The sequence below is a fragment of the Lolium rigidum genome, chromosome 1 (genome assembly GCF_022539505.1).
Source record: "Lolium rigidum isolate FL_2022 chromosome 1, APGP_CSIRO_Lrig_0.1, whole genome shotgun sequence".
NCBI classification, from domain to species: domain Eukaryota; kingdom Viridiplantae; phylum Streptophyta; class Magnoliopsida; order Poales; family Poaceae; genus Lolium; species Lolium rigidum.
The window spans coordinates 291,117,065-291,139,097 of NC_061508.1; the positions used below are offsets into that span (position 1 = coordinate 291,117,065).

The window sequence follows — 22,033 nt, forward strand, 5'->3', positions numbered from 1 at the left end:
ACAAATAGCTGAAATGATCATTTCCTCCCAAACTGCAGAGCTTGACGCTGAGAGCTCTGGAACACCACCATGACGGGTACGATGAAAATAAAGGAATTTTTTAGAATCTAGGTACTGCTGAACATGATTAGAACAGTTACAGTTCCGAAGTCGATTATACTTACAGTGTTTTTTAAGTTACATGATGTCCGTGCAGTAAGTTACAGGCTTGTCTGAAACTTACGGCATTCCGTTCATTGTAAACTTGTCATTTTTCCCTACGCTACATATTTTTGAATTTCAGTGCGAAATTTGGCATGTACATACGTACGTGTGTCCTTTTCATGCGAATTTTTTTATACAAATTTTTGGAGATCGGGAAATACGATTTTTACCTGAGTTGAGAGGGTAAATCGAATGCGGCGCAATTCAAATGCTTTTTGAAAGTGCTTAACGGACCACCTTGCAGGGGCTCCGCGGAAACCACTCACTATTTCAAAGGAGAGGAAAAATAGGTCTCTATGGAAGAGGCGGGGCATGATATGGGGGAGAGCTGACCCAGCACTTTAGGCTGTGCATCCAGGGCCATGCTCAGGACAAGAGAACAAAGTCGTCTTGACTAACTTTGAATACTCAGTTTAACCCAGACAGAACTGCTAGGAACACGATGATTCACCGACAGAAACACACCTCACTCACGGGCGCTGACCCTGTTGTATACTTACCTACTGAACCTGTGAATCAAGTCATATAAGTATCATGTTCACGTTGGTCTTGTAGATTCCAAGGTTTGTAGAATTCTAGTGTGAGTGTGTGACCACTGGTCATTAACCCAGACAGAACTGCTAGGAACCCTGCATTATCATCAGCATCACAGTAGGCTTTCGAGATCAAATTGTATTGGACACTGGAGCAAAACCCTTCACATAACACATCGTTTGTATTGTTGTTTGGGAGTTGCGAATGAATCGTTTCAGGCCTCTTGCTTGAGCTATCTCTTGACCTTCACAGAATCGCCTTTGAGCGAAGCAACAGCTGGCATTCTGATATGCTTGGGAGAAGAAAGTTTGATCTGCTCCGTTCTTATTCACACAAGCGTTATCCGAGATGAGACTTCAGTGCAGTAGGATAATTGTTGGCATTAACAAAGTTACATACTACTACTACTTAAGTTAGCTGTGAGATACCATCTCATAACCACCTGATCTCCGTCTCTCCGAGGCATCCCCAAGCCGCTGCTGCAAGAATAGGACCGTGGCTAGCAAAGCTGCTCCACAGGGTATAACGATGTCCCACGCGACACCGAACAGGTCGACACGAGGGCTCGCGTATACCTTGGTGAGCCTCACGCTTAGCTGCTCCAAGATACGCCCCCTGACCACATCATACACATGAGGCGCCGCTCGGATCGCGCTGCCCCCCATATAAAACCAAGGTGAAATCGCTCGAACTTTGGAGCCTGACACGGACGCATTCAGGATGACCTGAGGGAGGAGGAAGCCGTCCAGTATCAGCCCCGCGTACGACACCAGGTCGTCCCATAGCGTCGCCGGATCCTCACCAACGAGAACAACATCGCCTGCAGTAGAGTGGGCATTGATCATGTGGAAGATCACGGCAAGGACTCCTCCGAGAAGATACAGTGGCAGGCACACCTGCAGCACGACCCTCTCCGACACGGCCACCGACGGTGTACCAACGGATTCGCTCTGGTGGCCGCCCGATCTCAGGCGGCCGAACAACCCCAGCTGAAGAAGGCGCAGCTGCAGCAGGAAGGCGATCAGTGTAGGCACCCGCATCATCACTTGATTCACCTCCAGCCAGCCATCCATCAAGTACAGAGAGTACTGGCTCCTTCTGCTCCGGAACATCACCTCGAAGCTGAGCACGAGAGGGGCGAGGTGCCCCAAGGTGAGGACGGCGAGCATGGTGATCGACATCGCCGGAGCTGTCTTGGGGTTCCGCTTTGTGTGGAGGATCTGCAGGATGGTGAAGATGCACGACAACGTTGAGGAGATCACCAACATGACGCTCTCCAGGTCCATCCTCGATATCGCCTCCGACACCTCCATTGGGTACATACTGTAAAGGGTGATGTCCATCTTCTCGAAGAAAAGGCCGTCGGTCCTGTTCCTCAGGCTTTTGATTGTTCCCTTGCTGCCGAGTCCCTCAGCTCTGTCACCCACAGCGGCAAACTGCACGGTTATCAATATCTCGCAGTCCGTTGAGCCGCTGTGCTCCTGGCTGCCCACCATGGACAGGATGCCCCTCTTGGGATCGTACACACCCTCTGCTGAGATTCGTCCTTCCTCAAGGGTGTATGAGCGCGACACGTTCACCTGATTCTTGGGCGGAGGCGCATAATGGAGTATGTCGTAGCTGATGCTCAGCAAGTCGTCAACCACCGCTGGCCGTGAGGAGGAGGAATCATCGGCGACGAACCCATCCTCGTTTAGCATCACCGAGCCCATCGTGACGGGGTAGGCGTCTCCGGTCCCCGCATTTTTCATGTAAAATTGAAGCCTGAAGTCGTGGTAAGCATAGTTACCCTGGGCTGGGAACGAACCTTTTCTCTTCCCCTTGCTAATATTCAGATAATACTGCTTCTTCGCCACCTCAAGCATCGTGTCGTTGTAGCTGTACGTCACGTCGGAGAGGTTTCTTCTGTGGTCATCGAAGCTGAACGCCGATATCACGCCAGAAATCGGTCCAGCGCCAATGTTGACACTGGAGCTCCAAAGCACGCCGGCCACGGTGCTCCGCTCGAGGACCGTCCACACGGCCGGGAACCAGAAGCTCATCCCGATGCCGCACTCGAGCACCGCCAGAGTTGACGGCCGGGAGCGCACCACCCAACATGCTCTCAGGCAGAGCATCCTCCGATCTGAGTCCCAGTGCCCTTCGGCTACCATCGCCTCGTCGTTGACCATGTGGTGGTAGTACCCACGGCCACGGTAGCCACGCCTTCCGGACCGGGTGTCGTTGGAGAGCACCATGTACGCGTGCACGGCGCCGTCCGCGCCGCACTGCATCCGGTTGACGTGCATCCGATGAAGCTTGGCCGGGCCGCCACCGCGATGATCCAGCAGCCTGTAAGAGGTCTCTCTCAAGGCTTCGCATGCGAAGTTGCCCTCGAGCGCCTGAAGTGAGCCCGTGGCCGGCTGCTGCACCTCGATTAAGCTGCAGGTGGCGCGCTCGCCGTACCGGTAATCTTCCCCTTCGGCATACGCGAGCAGATGGATGGCCCTGAAGTCGGAGGAGCCATCTAGAGTGCCAGTCACGAAGGGATCGGTGAGGCTGGAAGGACTGGGCACGTGGAGGCGGAGGGTGACATCCAAGTACTGCTTTAGACTAGAGCTGTTGGCGGCGAGCTCGGTGCCCGTCCCAACCATGCAGAGTTGGAGTGAGGTGGAGGAGTAGTAGCCGTCGAGGACGAAAGAGATGGACTGGGCGAAGGTGTGATTGCGGCGGCGTCCATGGCTCATATACCTGATGCTGCGGGGGCCGGTGAGGGTGAGGGTGGCGGCGACGTGGATGAGAGCGGGGTCGCTGGTGCGGCTCGCGCTGTCGGGGAAGAGGGAAAATGAGCGGTAGTTGTTGTGGAGTTGATCGTCGTGGGAGAAGAGGCTGTCCGCGCCGCCTGAGAAGTAACCGTCGTATACCTGGAAGGAGCGGGCGAGAGAAAGGGCGTCGCCAGCGTCGGCGTGGCGGTCGGAAGCAGGTGCCACGGAGGGGCAAACGGAGGAGTAGGAGCTGGTTGAAACAGCTGCGGAGAGGGTGGTGGTGGTGGACACAAGAACAAGGAAGCAGATGTGGTAAGTGCACAAGTAAGTAGGATTCTTCAATGGTGGTGGTGACACCATTCTTGGTCGATTAAGCTTGTTAGCCCGGAGATAGGAGGAAGATGATGCGCCTGCGACCCTGCGTGATGTGCTCATATAATGTGAGTGCCACTCTGTAGCAGACTGGACCGTGGACCGGATCATGCTGCTGCTACTGCTGCGAGGTGGAGTGAATGGCTTGACTTCGCTGAATCATTTGATTGCTGCACGATCTAGGCTGATTTGATGAAACAGGGTGGAGCGTGGACCGTGGACTGGATCATGATGAGAGAATGGGACAGATCGACTGTTGTCCTGTAGGTGCGACTCAATGACTAGAACCGTCCTCGTCCACTTGGTACGTTATTAGTCCAAGGATTTGAGCCGTAAGTGCCGTCTTTGATGACTGTGAATATTGAGTGCCTAGTTGACACCCTGCATAAGGTTCGAATTTTTTTACTTCTCAAAATTTCTACTCGGATTTTCTCGCGCAACTTGGATGGAGACCGACACCTGCAACATGGTGGATTTTTTTTTTTGGAGCAACCGGCAGGAGCACTGCCTTTTCATATAAGCAAGGGGGAAAAACACACACTGTACAAAGATGGCATGTTTAGATTGCGGTGTAAAACATGCCGGAAAACACCAAGGTAAACCAAAAACAAAAGAGCCTAGTCGGGCTCAGCCGGGATGGTTACTCTAGCAGGCGCAAAAGCCCGCTGTCTTTGCGCAATATCCTCCTTGACGATAGCAGCCACCTCGATGTAAGTGAGACGATGTCCCGTGAAGATACATCTGTTTCTTTCTTTCCAGGCGTTCCAGATGACATAGAGGAAGCGTCCACTGAGGTTTCGCCTAATCGCAACCGATTTGCCTTCGATGATGTTGTCCCACCAGTCGTTGATGGACATGAAGGAGGTGCCGTGCGTTGCATGGTTGTCGTCGACGTCGTGGTGGATGGTGTTCCAGATAGCAGTGGTAAAAGGACAATCCTTGCAGAGGTGGGACGCCGTTTCGTGGGCAGATAAGCACAGAGGGCAGACAGGGTCATGTGGCCAACCACAAATGGCGAGGTTGTCGGCGGTGAGAAGCTTAGCATGGAGGGCAAGCCATGCAAAGATCTTGCATTTCGGCTCCGCATGTGCAAGCCAAATCTTGGCGGCGTCGAACTTGGGGAAACTGCCAAGGAACTGGAGATGGTAAGCGGATCCCGCAGAGTAACTCCCCTGGGGGCTCGGACTCCATGCAATGGAGTCAGTCATATCCGGATTCAGATGGGTGGACGCCACGACATTCCAGACCTCCAAGAACTACGTCAGCTGTACCGGAGTAGTGAGGGAAGCAATGGAGAGAATCCAGTTGTCTTCGAGGAATTCCTTTGCGACGGATCTCATTTTTCTGGTGGCCACCTTAAAGAGATCAGGAGCCCATAATCTTAGGGGCCCGCGATCAGACCAAGAGTCGAACCAGAAGGAAGTAATTTCCCCATTCCCGATGGTGATCTTCGTAGCCGCCCTAAAAAGGTCCATGTCGGCATCGTCACATGGGAAGCTTGGAGCCCGCCCAGGCCCGTTGAGGGTCAGTCCACTGAAGCCAAGGCCAACGCAGCGTGAGGGCACGCCCAGTACGTTCGAGGTCCGGCATGCCGAGGCCTCCCAACTCTTTTGGCCTGCACACAGTCTTCCAGTTCACTAGCGCGTGCCCCCCGGAGGCATGGTCTGCATCATCCCCAGCCCAGATGAAGTTTCTCGCAATCCTGTTTATCTTGTCTCGTGCCCATTTAGACAGGGGAAGAACCGTGGCGTGATAGACGGCCGTGACCATGAGCACAGATTTTGCAAGGATGATCCTGCCAGGACGTGCCAAATTCTTGCCAAACCAACCCGGCAGCTTCCCCGCATCTTGTCGATATGAGGTTGGATATCCACTTTGCGGAGACGACGGAAATGCAGGGGCAGCCCCAAATACTTGCCCGGAAAGGCCATGATCTTCGCGGGGAAGCCGGCCATAATGTCGTTGAGGTCCATCCCGTCACAGCGAACCGCGAACACCTCAGACTTGGCAACGTTCGTGACAAGGCCACTAGCCTTGCCAAAGCAGTCCAGGATTGCAGAAATGGCTTGAATCTCCTCCTTGATCGGGTTAACGAAAATGCCCGCGTCATCAGCGTAAAGCGAGATTCTGCATTGCGTCGTGCGAGACCTAATGGGGCCTAGGATGCCGCGGTTGGTAGCAAGCTGAAGAATGCGCTGCAGCGGGTCGATGGCAATGATAAACAGCATGGGGGAAAGTGGGTCCCCCTGGTGAAGGCCCCTTGCATGTTGGAAGGGCGTGCCCGGCTCTCCATTAAGGAGAACCCGCGAAGTGGCCGAGGCCAAAGACATGCAGACCCAATCCCTCCATATCTGACCAAAACCCAGCGCACGCATGACCTCAAGGAGGTAAGCCCATCCCACGGAGTCGAAAGCCTTGGAGATGTCAAGCTTGAGGAAGAGGCAGGCAGTCTTGGAGGAGTGTAATTCTTTGATAAGGTTCTGAACATGAAGGAAGTTGTCATGGATACTCCTCTTCTTGACGAATGCACTTTGGCATTTGGAGACAATGTCGGGCAGAATCGGTGCGAGCCTATTAGCCAGAAGCTTGGAGAAGATCTTGGACAGACTATGAATAAGGCTGATAGGCCTGTAATTCGCAAGCCCGGCCGCATCAGGTCTTTTCGGGATGAGGATGATGTTGGCCGAGTTGATGAGACTCGCACAGCCTCCACGCAGATTTGCCAGGTGAAGGATAGCCGCCGTAATGTCAGCCTTTATAAGGTCCCAGCACGCTTTGAAGAAGGCCCCGATGAAGCCGTCGGGGCCAGGCGCCTTGACGGATGGAAGCGAGAAGACCGCGTCTTTAATCTCGTCGACATCGAAGGGAGCGTCCAAGTCGGAAAGATCATGGGAGGGATAGTTCAAGCCCTCCCAATCCAGACTCAGGAGACGAGGAGCCTTAGTGCCCATGATGCCCTTGAAGTGTTGAAGCAACACATTCTGTTTATCTTCCTTTGTGATCGCCCCTGAGCATGGTGGATTTTGACTTTCCCCATTTCTCAGATCCAGAACCCAACCAAGTGTTCAGGCAAAGTTTTCCACTCTCGTAGAGGTTTGTATTTATCCGAACTCCACCTGAACGGTAATGAACTTTCTGTGCATATTGAATAGATTTTTGTTACCAGATTGCATCTTGGAACATACCGGTGGACATCGAGGGTATTCAGGAGGAAAGTGAACATCAAAGAAGAACATACCATCATGATATAAAATTTCAGCAGGCCCAACAATAGCAGCCCTGAGTAGATCAATCCTATCCTCATATCCTCATAAACTCGAATATATATAGATTCTGCATAATTGAAACCAAAACAAGATTCAAGGCGCAAATCCTCTAAAGGAAAAAACTGCCGTTGCAAATATGAAATGACAATCTGACACTGGACCCATATGGCACATCATTGTATATTCATGTTGATTGGGGCTAAAGCGGCATAGGTACGTACAACTTGGTTTAAAAAAACTTAACCCCGATCTTATCAAACCAGATCACGGTGATTACAATCATATTAACATTTACTCCGTCCGATCGGTTTTAATCGACGCTGCTATTTGGAAGGAGCGGGCAAGTGAAAGGGCGTTAGCGGCATCGGTGTGGCGGGCGAGTGTCAGAGAGGGGCAGGCGGAGGAGTAGAAATTTGTGGAAACAGCCGCGGAGAGGTGGTGGGGGACATAAGAAGAAGGAAGCAGAAATGGTGAGTGGATATGTTAGGATTCTTCTGTGGTAGTGGTGGCACCATTTTTAGACGATTGAGCTTGTTAGCAGGAGCTAGGACCTAGGAGGAAGATGATCCGCCTGCGATGATGTGCTCATACGTACAGAGTAGTATTATAATGTGAGTGACACTGTGTAGCAGGTGGAGTGAATGGCTTAATTTTGCTGAAACCTTTGATTGCTGCATGATCAAGTCCCATTTGAAACAGGGTGGAGCGTGGAGGGTGGACTGGATCATGATGGGAGAATGGGACAGATCCAGTGCCCTGTAGGTGTGACTCAACGACTTGAGCCGTCCTCCTCTACTTGGTACGTTTTAGTTCCAAGGATTTGAACAACAAGTGCGTAGTTTGTTGACCGAGAATTGCCTAGTTGACACCCAGCACAAGGTTTAAAATTTTGGACATGGCGATTTAGCTTATAGATCAAATACATATATTACAAAAAGTTATTTTAAATGTATTCCAAAATGTCAAACAATTCTGAAAAAAATTCTCGGTGTACACTCCAACATGCTATGTTCACACACAATATTTTGTGGAAAATGATTATGGGCTGTGTAAAAAAGACAAAAAAAATCTCGTGAGAAGTTACTTTGGAGCACCTAAAATTATATTTTTGCACAAGCCACAAAAAAGTCACTTTCGTGAAATTTTGTGTAATGTCCGAGTATACACTTCGATTTTTTTTCAGATTTTGTTAACAATTTAAAAGATATTTTTTGGACACTAGGTGCATCTACACCTATGAGCTAAGAGAAATTAAAACTTTTTTCTTTTCAAAATTTCTACTCGCATTTCTGCGCGCAACTTGAATAAGCATTGCGCAAGCGTGCCTGATCTATAGGGTAGGGCCTATGTTTATGTTGATTGGGCCGACGCGGCATATGTGTTTTTTTTAATAATACTAGCAAAAATGCTTGTGCGATGCAACGGGAGAGAAAATCTATGTTGTGGATATGCACAAAGCATGCTATAGTTCATTCAGCGGCTACATGTCACAATAAACAGCTAACTTCCGTTGTACTGAAACTGTCATCTCTGCCCGCCAATTCAGCCAGGCAACTCAATACACAGGCGTCAGAGCTAGCAAAGCCATGGACTGCCATCACCACCTCACCCCACTACGCACGAAGGCCTTTGCCTCCCTCAGTGTCGGGAGTAGAAGAAGCACGAAGGCCTTCATAAATCGTTGGGGGAGGAGTGGGGATGCTAATTGACCAAATCGTCAGGTTAATTTGATTTTCGGGTCAAAATTCGTATTACATTCAATACTACCCAGAATTTAGAATAGAGCATACAACCAAACCAAAAACACATACAATACGTGCTGTCTTGTTTTTGGCCATGTAGCTCGAGATCAGAGTTTTGTAGCAATGTGCCAGAATCGTTTCATATTAGCCCAGATGAACTTCCTTAAATTACTGGTCAATAGGAAACCTATAAATGTGTAAATTTGAACAGCAATGCAGGATAATGTAAATAAAAGAATATTTTACTCGGGCGCTAGATCTTTAAATTAGCAGATAAATGAATATGGATTTCTCATGTGAAAAAAATAATAACAGTGTAACTTGACACATGAGTATATGATAACCCTACAACAACAACAACAACCAAGCCTTTCAGTCCCAAACAAGTTGGGGTAGGCTAGAGTTGAAACCCATAAGATCTCGAAGCCAAGTCATGGTTCCGGAACGTGGATAGCTAACTTCCACGCACCCCTATCCATGGCTAAATCTTTGTCGATATTCCAAACCTTTAGATCTCTCTTAACGGACTCCTCCCATGTCAAGTTTGGTCTACCACGACCCCTCTTAACATTCTCAACACGCTTTATCCGTCCGCTATGCACTGGCGCTTCCGGAGGCCTCCGTTGGATATGTCCAAACCATCTGAGACGATGTTGGACCAGCTTCTCTTCAATCGGTGCTACCCCAACTCTCTCCCGTATATCGTCGTTCCGTACCCGATCCTTTCTTGTGTGGCCACATATCCATCTCAACATGCGCATCTCTGCTACACTTAACTGTTGTATATGTCGTCTCTTCGTTGGCCAACACTCAGCGCCATACAACATCGCAGGTCGGATAGCTGTCCTATAAAACCTGCCTTTTAGCTTTTGTGGCACTCTCTTGTCACAGAGTACGCCTGAAGCTTGGCGCCACTTCATCCAGCTAGCCTTGATTCGGTGGCCCACATCTTCATCGATATCGCCATCCTTCCGCAACATGGACCCCAAATATCGAAAAGTGTCTCTCTCCGGTACCACCTGCCCATCAAGGCTAACCTCTCCCTCCTCGTGCCTAGTAGAACTGAAACTGTACCTCATGTATTCAGTTTTAGTTCTACTAAGCCTAAAACCTTTCGATTCGAGAGTTCGCCTCCACAACTCTAACTTTCTATTAACCCCCGTTCGGCTATCATCGACTAGCACCACATCATCCGCAAAGAGCATACACCATGGGATGTCTCCTTGTATATCCCTTGTGACCTCATCCATCACCAAATCAAAAAGATAAGGGCTCAAAGCTGACCCTTGGTGTAGCCCTATTCTAATTGGAAAGTCATCAGTGTCGCCATCGCTTGTTCGAACACTTGGCACAACATTATCATACATATCCTTGATGAGGGTAATGTACTTTATTGGGACTTTGTGTTTCTCCAAGGCCCACCACATGACATTCCAAGGTATCTTATCATAGGCCTTCTCCAAATCAATGAACACCATATGAAGGTCCTTCTTTTGCTCCCTGTATCTCTCCATCAGTCGTCGTACCAAGAAGATGGCTTCCATGGTAGACCTCCCGGGCATGAAACCAAATTGGTTTTTGGTCACGCTTGTCAACCTTCTTAAGCGGTGCTCAATGACTCTCTCCCATAGCTTCATAGTATGGCTCATCAGCTTGATTCCACGGTAATTAGTACAACTTTGAACATCCCCCTTGTTCTTGAAGATTGGTACTAAAATACTCCGCCTCCATTCTTCGGGCATCTTGTTTGACCGAAAAATGAGGTTGAAAAGCTTAGTTAGCCATACTATCGCTACGTCTCCAAGGCCTCTCCACGCCTCGATGGGGATACCATCAGGACTCATCGCCTTGCCGCCTTTCATCCTCCTTAACGCCTCCTTAACCTCAAACTCCTGAATACGTCGCACAAAGCACATGCTGGTATCATCAAAGGAGTCGTCTAGCTCAATGGTAGAGCTCTCAGCCTCTCCATTGTAAAGGTTGTCAAAGTACTCCCGCCATCTACGCTTGATCGCCTCATCCTTCACAAGAAGCTGATCATCTCCGTCCTTGATGCATTTGACTTCATTGACATCCCTCGTCTTCCTCTCCCTAAACTTGGCCATCTTATAGATGTCCCTTTCGCCTTCCTTCGTGTTTAAACGTTGGTAGAGGTCCTCATACGCCCGACCCCTTGCTTCACTCACCGCCCGCTTTGCAGCCTTCTTCGCCACCTTGTACTTCTCCATGTTAGCTGCACTCCTGTCCAGATATAGGCATCTGAAACAATCCTTTTTCTCCCTAATAACCTTCTGGACCTCATCGTTCCACCACCAGGTATCCTTAGCTTCCCTTCTACTTCCCTTCGTCAACCCAAACTCCTCTACAGCGACCTTCCGCAAGCAGGTCGCCATACTCGTCCACATCATGTTTGCATCGCCTCCTTCCTCCCAAGGGCCCTCCTTAATAACCCTCTCCCTGAAAGCCTGGGATGCCTCACCCTTGAGCTTCCACCACTTTGTTCTAGCGACTTTGGCGCGCTTACCCCGCTGGACACGGATCCTAAAGCGAAAGTCAGCAACCACCAGCCTTATGTTGAGGGACAACACTCTCTCCGGGTATCACCTTACAATCAATGCAAGCGCGTCTGTCTTCTCTTCTAGAAAGGACAAAATCAATCTGGCTAGAGTGTAGACCACTACCGAACGTCACTAGATGGGATTCTCTTCCTAAAGAGGGTGTTAGCTACGACCATGTCATAGGCTAGAGCGAAGCTCAGGACATCTTCTCCTTCTTGGTTCCCGATGCCATAGCCAAAGCCCCCATGCACCCTTTCAAAACCTCGTGTTAGATGTACCCACATGGCCATTGAGGTCTCCTCCTATGAAGAGCTTCTCACCAATAGGTACCCTCCTAACCAAGTCCTCCGGGCCTTCCCGAACTCCCTCTTGGTGCTCTCATTATGGCCTACTTGTGGGGCATACGCGCTGATAACATTGAGGACTAAGTCCCCAACAACCAGCTTGACAAGGATCATCTGGTCCCCTTGCCTCTTGACGTCCACAACTCCATTCTCGAGGCTCTTATTGACCAAGATGCCTACTCCATTTTTGTTTGAAGTTGTCCCCGTGTACCACAACTCGAAACCGGTATCCTCCACCTCCTTCGCCTTCGTCCCTTCCATTTGGTCTCTTGGACACATAGGACATCAACACGCCTCCTCACCGCTGTATCAACTAACTCCCGTAACTTACCCGTCAGGGATCCTACGTTCCAGCTACCTAAGCGTATCCTCCTAGGCTCGGCTAACTTCCTTACCCTCCGCACTCGTCGAGTCAAATGCGGAGACCCTTGCTCATTTTTCACTACACCGGGGCGTCGGTGCAGCGCGCCACTAAGGATGCGGCGACCCGACCCTTGCTCACTTATCACCGTATCCAGATCAAGATACGGCGCGTCACCAAGGGGGTGACGGCCCGGCCCTTGCCCATTTGACACCACACCCGGGTTCCGATGTGGCGCGTCGCTAAGAGGGTTACGCCCCAACGAGGTTCCTTTGGGTTTCATCTCCATAAGAGTGGCTGGGTTTTTTACGTTGGCTCGCCTCGCCTATCACAACCCTCCTCCTTTACCCGGGCTTGGGACCGGCTATGTTGAGACAACATAGGCGGAGTTGAGTATATGATAACCCTATGGAAACAAATTTACCACAAAGTATCATTACCTTTTCTTGTCTCTTGCTGGGCCTCTTCGTGCTAATAAATCGGTTGTGCTGCCCAAGCAAAACACCCACCAGCTATGAGTACCCTGAAAAATAAATAACATGAATTAAACGGATTATCAAGAACAGGAGTGAAGTAGGTATTTGTCACAGGTGCATTATCAAGAAAGGAACGAAGTACATACATCTATACATCAGCTATCTGTTCCTTGTTACGGGACGCTGAACCCCACTGATCCATTTGCATTGCATCTCTGAATCTCTGGTCAAAGGGCTCTTGGGATCTTCGATGATTTTGTCTTCAGCCCTCCCAGCTGAACTATCTATCAAGTCCATTCCAAGAAAGAGGTTGATACTTTTAGCATTAGCTTCTGGCATCAGCTTACCGTGATGATGAAAAATATGCCACGATAAAACTCATTCACTGAGAGTTGCTGCTAATTGTCTCCTTGCAGTACGACCAGAACAGGCGGCCTTGAGAGGCTAGTCCGTTTACACAGAAATAACCCTTTTGTGTAAGAATAGCACAAAATGACCCTCCAGCCAAACTATTTCACGTTTCTAACCCTTTTGTGTGGCTCCCTTCGCAAGGGCGCCACACCCTTCTATGTGGCGCCTTTCGCAAGGGCGCCACACCCTTCTGTGTGGCTCCCTTCGCAAGGGCGCCACACATTCTGTCATACGTGGCGGCTCGAGCTTGTCTGCCGACAATGTGTGGCGCCGCTCCCACGGGCGCCACATAGACAGGTGTGGCGCCCTTGCGAAGGGCGCCACACAAAAGGGTTAGAGACGTGAAATAGTTTGCCCGGAAGGTCATTTTGTGCGTTTTTTTCAACAAAGGGTTATTTTTGTGTAAATCGCCGAGAGGCTACCACTGCCATTGACAGGATCAGTGACTGCGGCCGTGTTGCCGGATCCCAACAGGCGCGAGACCAGCACCATAACGGAGCACTGGATGGGAATCGGTGACTGCGGCCGCGCCGGCAGCCTCCATTTCTCCTCCGCCCCAAGCTCTGCCACCGGCCGCTCCTCACGCAAGCCGGCCCGCACCAGAAACTCCACTTCGAGCCCTCCCCGTGGGAACCCTAGTCGGGGGCGAGCAGGGTGAGCCAGACGGAAAAAAAAAATCAGAGGTCTTCGAGGCGGCGGCGGGGATCTCTTGGAGACAACGACGGGAAGCTCTTCGAGGCGGCGGCAGGCTGCTTGCGATGATGGCGATCTTGTGCCTGCGGCTGGTAGCTGGGGTGGCGTCGGGCTCGATTTGGTTTTCGGTGAGCTCGCTGCGGCGGTGGCCCGTGCTTGATTTGAGAGTCCAGCTTCTGGCGGCCGCGGCTAGCTCTGGTTCGCTCGGGAAGAGGAAAAAAAAAGCTTATGAATAGCCGCCTCCGGTTCATCCTATCCTCCTCCATAGATCGGTTGCTCCTCCTTCGGTTGGCTTCGCCGGCCGTCGGGAGGAGTGGGGAACCCGATCTATACGTGGAGTTTACAATAAAAATATTATTTTTATTAGATATGTTAGAATTTTGATAGTCGTTTGCTTGTTGGTTTTTCCTCAATGGAGATGGTATCATCTACAATAAGTGATCTTCGGCCTTTTGTTTGACGAGATCTTCTTCCGACATCAATGGTGTTGTTGAACGATTACAATTTTCTACGTATGGGCCTTCAGATCTTGCTTCGCCATATCAATTTTGGATCTTTTGTCCTTGTTGCCGGAAGAAGGATTATCCTCGCAGTTTTTATCCTGGCTGCTACGTCCTCGACAATGGTGATTCGTATTCTCGGCTCTCCATCGACGACGACAGAGCTAGTCGGTTATTACTCTCTGACATACTGGTGTTGGTACTCTTGCTGATGTTGAATGACTGCTTTAATGGTTGCGTGCGTGCACGTAGCCTTAACATTGCGGCTGAAAAGATTATTAGAGAACTTTCGTCGGTATTTACAGATTTATGGTTCATTATCTATCTTTGGCTGCCTTTAGAAGAGTATAAGATTGTGTTCTAGAAGAAGAAAGAATTTGAAGACCTCGAAGATTTGTTACTGTAAGGGTATATTGCCCCTATGTGTGGTTTTGGTAATTAATGACAACCCCTATGGACTAATGTTTTCATTGAGTTTATATGAAGGAATATTCTATAGGTACTTCTTGTATTCCATGTGTTGGATTCAAGTATGGATGCCATGAAGATAAATATACACCTTGTGTATTGGCATCAAGATCATCGATTTGAAGATATATATGTGATATGATCAAGAAGAAGAAATGAAGATGGAGTTCTTATGTGGAACTCAATATTAGCCATACTCTATCTTATATGATAAGCAATGGATGATCAAGATCTTGAGAGCTTGATTCCAAGTGAAAAATTCTCTATATACATCTCAAGATAGTACGATAGAGTATGAGAAGATACAAGGTTAAGTCGGGCAAGTTCAAGATGAGCATCTCAAGTGGATCACATGCTTGAAGCTTGCCGTCCATTTGGTGATAATGTACATGTGAAGATGTGCATCAATAGAGCTTTCCCATCATGGTGTATGGGGAGCATTTGTGAGTCTTCACGAAGCGACGATGATCAAGTGAGGCATTCCGGCTTGAGTGGAGCTTGAAGAGCTATCATCAAGATCAAGCGGGATGCGCAAGGCAAAGGTATGGCCTTGCTAGGTTTTCCTTTTACCGGTCTCAAGGTGGTTGTTGGGAGACCGGATTATAGGATAGATAGCCGCACTATCAAGAGGGGCTTTCGGTTGGGTAACTTGATCGCATCGTCTTAGGGAGCTCAATCCTTTGCATACTTTGCATTTCCCTATTGCTTCTTGGTGTTTCTCTGTGTGAGGTTCTTGAGCTTGTTGCTAGCTTTACAACAAGCCCAAGTTCATCGAAACGGAATCCGCATGCATCTTCTATTGCGTTTTCGAGTTTGGACGTCTTCACCGTTTCTTGACGGTGGGAGACTCCCTCTCTAAAATCATCTAAAAATGTTCTGTGAGGAGTCTCCATATTTCCAACAAAATTGGTTTCTATTCGTCGTTATCTTTCCAACAAAATTGGTTTCATGTCAATCGGGGTCCGGACAAAAAAGTTATCACAGTTTTTGTATAAACATGTTTTCCTGCTCACCCGGTCTGGGACCCGGTCGGACCGGCCCGTGCGCCGGACTAGCTCCGCGGCCTGCCGCCCGGTCAGCCGGCCTACCAACCGGCGGGCTCGGCGTGCCGTCCGGTCGACCGGTCGGCAACCGGGCGCCAACCGGGTGCCAACCGGATGACCTCCTGAAGACGCAAAGTGACCCCGGTCGTGGTCCGGTCTGCCGCCCGGTTTGGACCGGCTGGTCCGGTCTGTGGCCCGGTCTGACCGGGCCCTGGACCGGACGGCCCGGTCCCAGGCCCGGTTGACCGGCCTCCCCGACGGTTTACTCAGCCCAACTTTTCCCCAACGGTTATATTTGCTCTTGGGCTATAAATAGCCCTTCTTCCACCTTGGGCTGAGTTAGTTCTTCCATTCTCTCTCCTCCATTGTTGCATTTTGAACTTGCTCTCCCCTTTGATTCCTCCAACCATTCTTGCTCATTCTTGAGGGATCTAAGAGAGGAGATCTAGATCTACACTTCCACCAATCCATTTCTTCTCTAAGTGAGGGAATCTCTTGGGATCCAGATCTTGGAGTCTTTTGTTGACTTTCCCCATTGTTCTTCCTCTCCAATCTCATCCTAGCATTTGTTGTTTGGGTGGGATTTGAGAGTGAAGGACTTGAACACCTCTAGTGTTCTTGCTTTGCATCATTGCATTGTGTTGAGCTCTCCACCACGATTAGTTCGAGTGAGAGACCGTGAGCTTGTTACTCTTGGAGGGAAACCTCCTAGTTGGCTTGGCGGTTGGTGCTCCGGTGATCTCTTCAAGAAGATTGTGAAGAGGCCCGGGCTTCTCCTTCGTGGAGCTTGTGAAGTGGTTGTGGAGCTTGCCATCTCCGGAGCGGAGGAAAAGCTAACCATAAGGAAAGGGCCATTATCCTTCGTGGGTGCGGTTCGGAGAATAGGGTGAGCCTTCGTGGCGCGGGGAATCCTTCGTGGGACCTCCACTCCTCCAAACGTGACGTACCTTGTTGCAAAGCAAGGGAACACGGGAATACATCCTCGTCTCCGCGTGCCTCGGTTATTTCTATACCCGAGCTCTCTTTCCTTGTGATAGCCATCGTGCTTGAAGTACATATATCTTGCTATCACTTGTGCTACATATATCTTGTGCCCATCTTGCTTAGCTCTAGTTGCCATTGTTACACTTAGTTGAGCTTAGCATATTTAGGGTTTGTGCTTGTAAACTAAACATTAGTTTAATTCCGCATTCTTACAAGACAAATCCGCAAGAGTTTGTAATTGCCTATTCACCCCCCCTCTAGGCGACATCTCGATCTTTCAATTACTATCTGTGATACTTTATTTTATAATCGTTGGAGTCAGTTCATGTATCTCTACCATGTACTATTTGTTACTATGAATATATGTGCTATTGATTTTTTTAAAAAAGCTAATGAATAGCTAGACAAATTATATTTCTCGAGAAATGCAAAATGATGTGGAGACGATCCTCATTATCTATTTTCACCAATTGCATTATTTCTTTGTGTATTTCTATAGGAGATTTTTGTGCACGCGTCTTTAGTTTGTGTATTTCTATAGGAGATTTTTGTGCATCTGTCTTTAGTTTCTTTTTTATCATCTCGTCCAAGAGAAGAAGTTCTTCTAATTCTATGAATCTTTCTAGAACCGGTATGACGTAGTAAGGCGCGTTTGGTAGTCTGGGCTTAATTTTGATTATGATTCAACGAGTTTGTTTCAGCCCACCGACCCGCTGGATCTGATCTGCAACTTGTTACCAATAGGGAAAGGGGTCGATCCAGAAAAAACTAGGTCCAATGTGAACCCGTACCTTTCGACCCTAGGGTAGAACCACACCTCAGCCGTAGGAGCAATCGAGCTGCCCGTGGCGAGTGGCTAGATTGGGGTGGGGTGAGCTTCTCCTGTTGCATGTTGAGGCAGTGGCGGCGGAACACACACATGATCTGTGGCGAGAGGCGGCGACAAAACATGCACAAGACCCACGGCGAGAGATGGCATGGCGAGAACTCTGACGTCGTGGCAACAATGAGACTACGAGAGCTCTAACGTGGTGTTGCTCCGCCTCATGCTCGTGACGACTTGCCTCCTGTTCTTGGAACTTCCGTGCCGCTGACTTTCAAGAACAAGGTATTGTTCTTGATAATCTTGTTAACCCATCTACGCATGCATCCAATTGTGACGGGATTAGCTCGTATGTCCGTCTGTACCTTTCAAAACCTTATAGGTACCGACTTCCGTTTATGGCCTTGTCCAATTCTAGCGACTGATTTTAGTTTGGTAGATTAAATAACTTGTGATGAGTTGTGCTGCCACTTAAGGGCGTGAGTTGTTTCCATAGCTCAATTGTATTCTCATATCGATATCATCGTGGTAAGATGTAGGTGGAATGGGAACCATGTGGTCTTAAGAGGAGGTTTGATGACCTTTTAACGTTCGCCCTTAACCCGGCGTGCATGACGGAAGACATTCTTTGGTATACGCCTTGCCCCTTGGTACGCAAGTGGGTTTGTTGAGCATCATATGCCGGACTGTGTTTGCAATCCCTAAATTGTCCAGAACCAGATTCTAAATACACAAAGAAACAATAAAAGACAAAACAAACAAGGATAGTGTAAAAAAGACTAAAAGCACAAATGATAGTATTCACATATGGATTTTTTTTTTTTGTTTCTCTTTGTGCATTTTGAAATTGGTCCTAAAAATTACACGGGTCACAGGTCTTCTGAACACTCGGATTTTTTAAAACTTTTTAGTATCTTGTACTCCTACATGTGTGTTTTGAAAAGTGGTACGATGTGATATTTCCCGTCCGACGGTATGCTGTTGCTAGGTGGTGCCTAAAACAATTCAAGAAATGGAAACGGCGACAGCGAGGCGACAGCGGTCTGAGGTTGACTCTTCCGGACACGAGGCACGCGTGTCATCTCCCCGAAGTCACGGCGATCTCCAGTTCTCCACGCAACCGAGCCACCACACCCCTCGCTCCACGTACCACTCCCTTACATCTGGGTCCCACTCCTTCCTGCCCCACGTGTCAGTCACACCGAGCCCTCGTGGGCCCGCGCTGCCGCCGCGTCACGCCGTTCTCGCCCATCCTCACCAGCACCAGCACCCAAAAGGAAAGCTTCTCTCCCTCGTCCCACACTCGAACAATCCCCAAGCGGCGGAAAGGAGAACCAAATCGCACTTCGTCGATCCCCGCCGCCGACTGGAGCTCGCCGGACCTCGCCCCGCCGGCGAACCTCGCCCGCATCGCCGATCCTCCAAGCCCCAGGCAAGGCAAGCCCTTCTGCTCTTAATCCGCCCTCGCGGTTTGATTCTGCAATGTTCTGTGCCTAGCCTGTTCGTCTAGCGCTTGCGTAGGCCGTAGGCGCCCAAAGCTTCGCTCTCTGGTAGACGATGGTTCGGCTGTCCGCGACAGCTGAACAGGGCCGGGTTGGTGGTTAGGTAGGGAGGCGGAATCCGGTGGGCTCTTTTGCTTAGGTTTTCTTTTTCCCCATGTTAGCTTGTATTCGCGTCGATTATTATATTGCTACCAAGTACTCTCTTGTCAGCTGTGACTCGTCGATGATATGTTGCTAATTAGCGGCGGGCGGGCGGGCTGAGTTTGGCTCCAACTACTTGCAGAACCCAATATTATACTGCATGAAGCAGCTGCCGTGCTTTGAGATCTGGGTGGCAAGCTGACAAGCACTGCTCATTACAGGTGCTACTGTTCCGTGTCTATCCAGTTGTCGACACCGAGTGAATTGCCGGCATGGGGGGCGTGTTTGGCCGCCTCGACTCGACCAAGCGGGGCTCGCATGGCCTCAAGCTGGAGAGCAAGATGGTGGAGTCCATGCGGCAGAGAGCCGCGCACGGGACTTCGGTCAAGTCCTTCAACACCATCATCATGAAGTTCCCAAGAATCGACGAGGGCTTGAGGAACTGCAAGGCTATCTTTGAGCAGTTCGGTGAGCCCTGCTGCCCTGTTTCTTTGTGTTCTAGTCATTTTCCTTGTCCTTCTATGTTCATAGTTAGTGAGTTGCGATAGTGATCTTGGCTTGAAGACAGTTGCGGTAGTCATCTTACTAATTTTGAAATGGAAGTGGAATAGTGGATCAGTACATAATCATGTTTCACTAGTTCTTGTCAATAAAATTGTTGAATTCAAGTGGCGTTATAAAACTGCGGAAATATGTAGCACTTCCACAATTACTTTATGCTTTTTTTTTTTGTGTGTGTGTGTATATCAAACAGCTGAAGAACTGTCTTCTTTTGCTTCCTACCTTTCTCAGATGAAGATTCAAATGGTGAAATTGATAAAGAAGAACTGAAGAATTGTTTTCAGAAGCTGGAAATCTCATTCGCGGAGGAGGAGATAAGCGATCTCTTTGAAGCTTGTGACATAAATGAAGATATGGGCATGAAGTTCAATGAGTTCATTGTCTTTCTATGCCTTGTTTATCTTCTCAATGAACCGGCCGCGTCGGAAGCAGTATCCTTCATACTTTATACACCAACAGGCCGATCCTTCTCTTATTGTTAATTTGGTATCGCATCGTTATCATTGCTAGAGGGCTATGTCAACTAAATATGATTTTTTTATTATGCTGGTTCTTTTGCTTCTTGCCAACAGTTGGAGGATACTGCAGTATCTTAAGCTAACAGAACACCATTTTCCACAAAACAAATTATCACCTGATTTAAAGATTTCGTAGATGGTATGTCTCAAATATTCTTACTCTCTATGCAGTATTCGTTTTTATCTCTTACGAGTTGTACTGCTCCCTTAACCTAATACACAGAAGACAAAGATGGGATTAGGGGATCTCGAGTCAACTTTTGAGACCTTAGTTGATGCGTTTGTCTTCTTGGATAAGAATAAAGATGGGTACGTCAGTAAGGATGAGATGATTCAAGCAATAAATGAGAGCATACCAGGAGAACGCTCTTCAGGCCGTATAGCCATGAAAAGATTTGGTGAGTTCTCCTTTTTCTTATTCGGAAACTACTGACATTCAATTTTCTTTGAACCACTATCAAGACACTTGTGAGCCACCATAATCTTTCCTCTTATGTTGTGTTGTTCAATGAAAGAAAAAAAAACGTTATGTCGTACAAAAGAGCTCTTCAAATGAGTTACTTCCCTGAGAACCGAGCGCTGGCTTGGTGGGTAGAGCTGACGGTGGTGAACTTGCCCACCCGCGTTTGAATCCAGGGGTGTTACCCTCGTGAAAAAAATTGTGGATAGGTCTCATCTCCTACCTAAATAGTAATGTACTGTGAAGGGTGGGATCGGTCCCCCTTTAGCCACGTTTTTAATGAGTTAGTTCCCTTGAGTTGTTTCCAAAGGCAGACACGCCTACTCAGGAAAATGACTAGCTCTCTAATGTTCGCCTTTTCTCATGCTCACTTTCTACCGTTCCCACAGATGAAGCAAACTAAATGTGCACTAAATATAGCTACGTGACGCCGCCTTTTTAACAGCATTAGCTGTAAACATACTTTGTATTCTTGAATTCCTTGCCTTTTACTCAGCTGCTAGATCTTGTACCTTAAAGTGGATGATCTGCACTGTTATTCTGCAAGTTTTCTATTTTTTTCTTCTCCTTAGCTAATATATGTCCATTTTTCACATGGTACTAGAGGAGATGGATTGGGACAAGAATGGGATGGTTACCTTCAAGGAATTTCTGTTTGCATTCACTCGCTGGGTAGGAATTGGTGAAAACGAGGATGAGGATGAATGAATGATGTGGAAGTGATAGCTGAAGAGTAGCTGATGTTATTGGGTTGTATGGCTGTTTATCCTCTTGTTAATATAGTGACTCATCATGGTCCAAATAGAATAGATTTGACTTGTGTGAACACCTGTATGTACAGTGTATGTGGCAGTTTCACCTCAAATGCACAAGTATGAAGTAAACAAAAGAAACCGCCTGCATTAACTTGTTCTTTTGTATTCATTGTTGTTTTGTACTGTGTACCAGCTCCTACAAAATGTGTTATTTGTATCTGTGGATATAAGTATTCCCTCCGATCCATATTACTTGCCACTAAAATAGATGTATCTATAATTAAAATGTGTCTAGATACATCTATATTAGTGTCAAGTAATATGAATCCGAGGAAGTACTAGATTACTAGAGTACATACATTGATTCTTTGGGCCACTTCTTGAGCACAAAATAGCTAAAGCAAGTACCTGCCTGTTTGGATATGGCGAAAGAGTGGAGCTAAATCCAGTCTCTCAGAACTCAGATTGACGTGACATTGTACCAGATTGTTTTCGACATTGCAGACTTAAATATGGTAGCACCATTTAGTAATCAGATTTCGTCTGACGATCCTTTTCCTATTCTCACAACAG

The 22,033-nt window shown here is 48.4% G+C and overlaps 2 protein-coding genes and 1 long non-coding RNA gene across 4 annotated transcripts; 1 reads left to right on the forward strand and 2 right to left on the reverse strand.

Moving 5' to 3' along the window:
* Positions 1 to 1,151: 1,151 nt before the first annotated feature.
* On the reverse strand, positions 1,152 to 3,842 carry LOC124660121. The gene has a single exon (XM_047197915.1). The coding sequence runs from the start codon at positions 3,840 to 3,842 to the stop codon at positions 1,152 to 1,154; it is 2,691 nt and encodes an 896-aa protein (XP_047053871.1).
* A 3,048-nt stretch (positions 3,843 to 6,890) lies between these two features.
* Positions 6,891 to 12,813, reverse strand: LOC124683914. Its single transcript, XR_006996859.1, has 4 exons — positions 12,748 to 12,813; positions 12,566 to 12,648; positions 7,093 to 7,187; positions 6,891 to 6,989 (listed from the first exon to the last, which is right to left on the reverse strand). It is a non-coding gene; the product is annotated as an uncharacterized LOC124683914 (long non-coding RNA).
* Positions 12,814 to 18,816: 6,003 nt separating this feature from the next.
* Positions 18,817 to 21,642, forward strand: LOC124695931 (probable calcium-binding protein CML21). 2 transcript variants are annotated; one of them, XM_047228740.1, is made up of 5 exons: positions 18,817 to 18,960; positions 19,388 to 19,634; positions 19,959 to 20,158; positions 20,469 to 20,643; positions 21,310 to 21,642. In XM_047228740.1, exons 2-5 carry the CDS (start codon positions 19,439 to 19,441, stop codon positions 21,411 to 21,413), a joined length of 675 nt encoding a protein of 224 aa, XP_047084696.1. In that variant the 5' UTR covers positions 18,817 to 18,960; positions 19,388 to 19,438; the 3' UTR covers positions 21,414 to 21,642. The 2 variants fall into 2 exon arrangements, with proteins under 2 accessions (XP_047084696.1, XP_047084690.1); XM_047228734.1 differs by having other exon boundaries at positions 18,817 to 18,955.
* Positions 21,643 to 22,033: the final 391 nt, after the last annotated feature.

Bases quoted from the DNA above. Each gene is read 5' to 3' on its own strand.
- LOC124660121 (XM_047197915.1), bottom strand. From the start codon at position 3,842: ATGGTGTCACCACCACCATTGAAGAATCCTACTTACTTGTGCACTTAC.
- LOC124695931 (XM_047228740.1), top strand. From the start codon at position 19,439: ATGGGGGGCGTGTTTGGCCGCCTCGACTCGACCAAGCGGGGCTCGCAT. The intron at 19,635-19,958 runs GTGAGCCCTGCT...TACCTTTCTCAG, and splicing joins GGCTATCTTTGAGCAGTTCG to ATGAAGATTCAAATGGTGAA. The intron at 20,159-20,468 runs GTATCCTTCATA...CCTAATACACAG, and splicing joins AACCGGCCGCGTCGGAAGCA to AAGACAAAGATGGGATTAGG.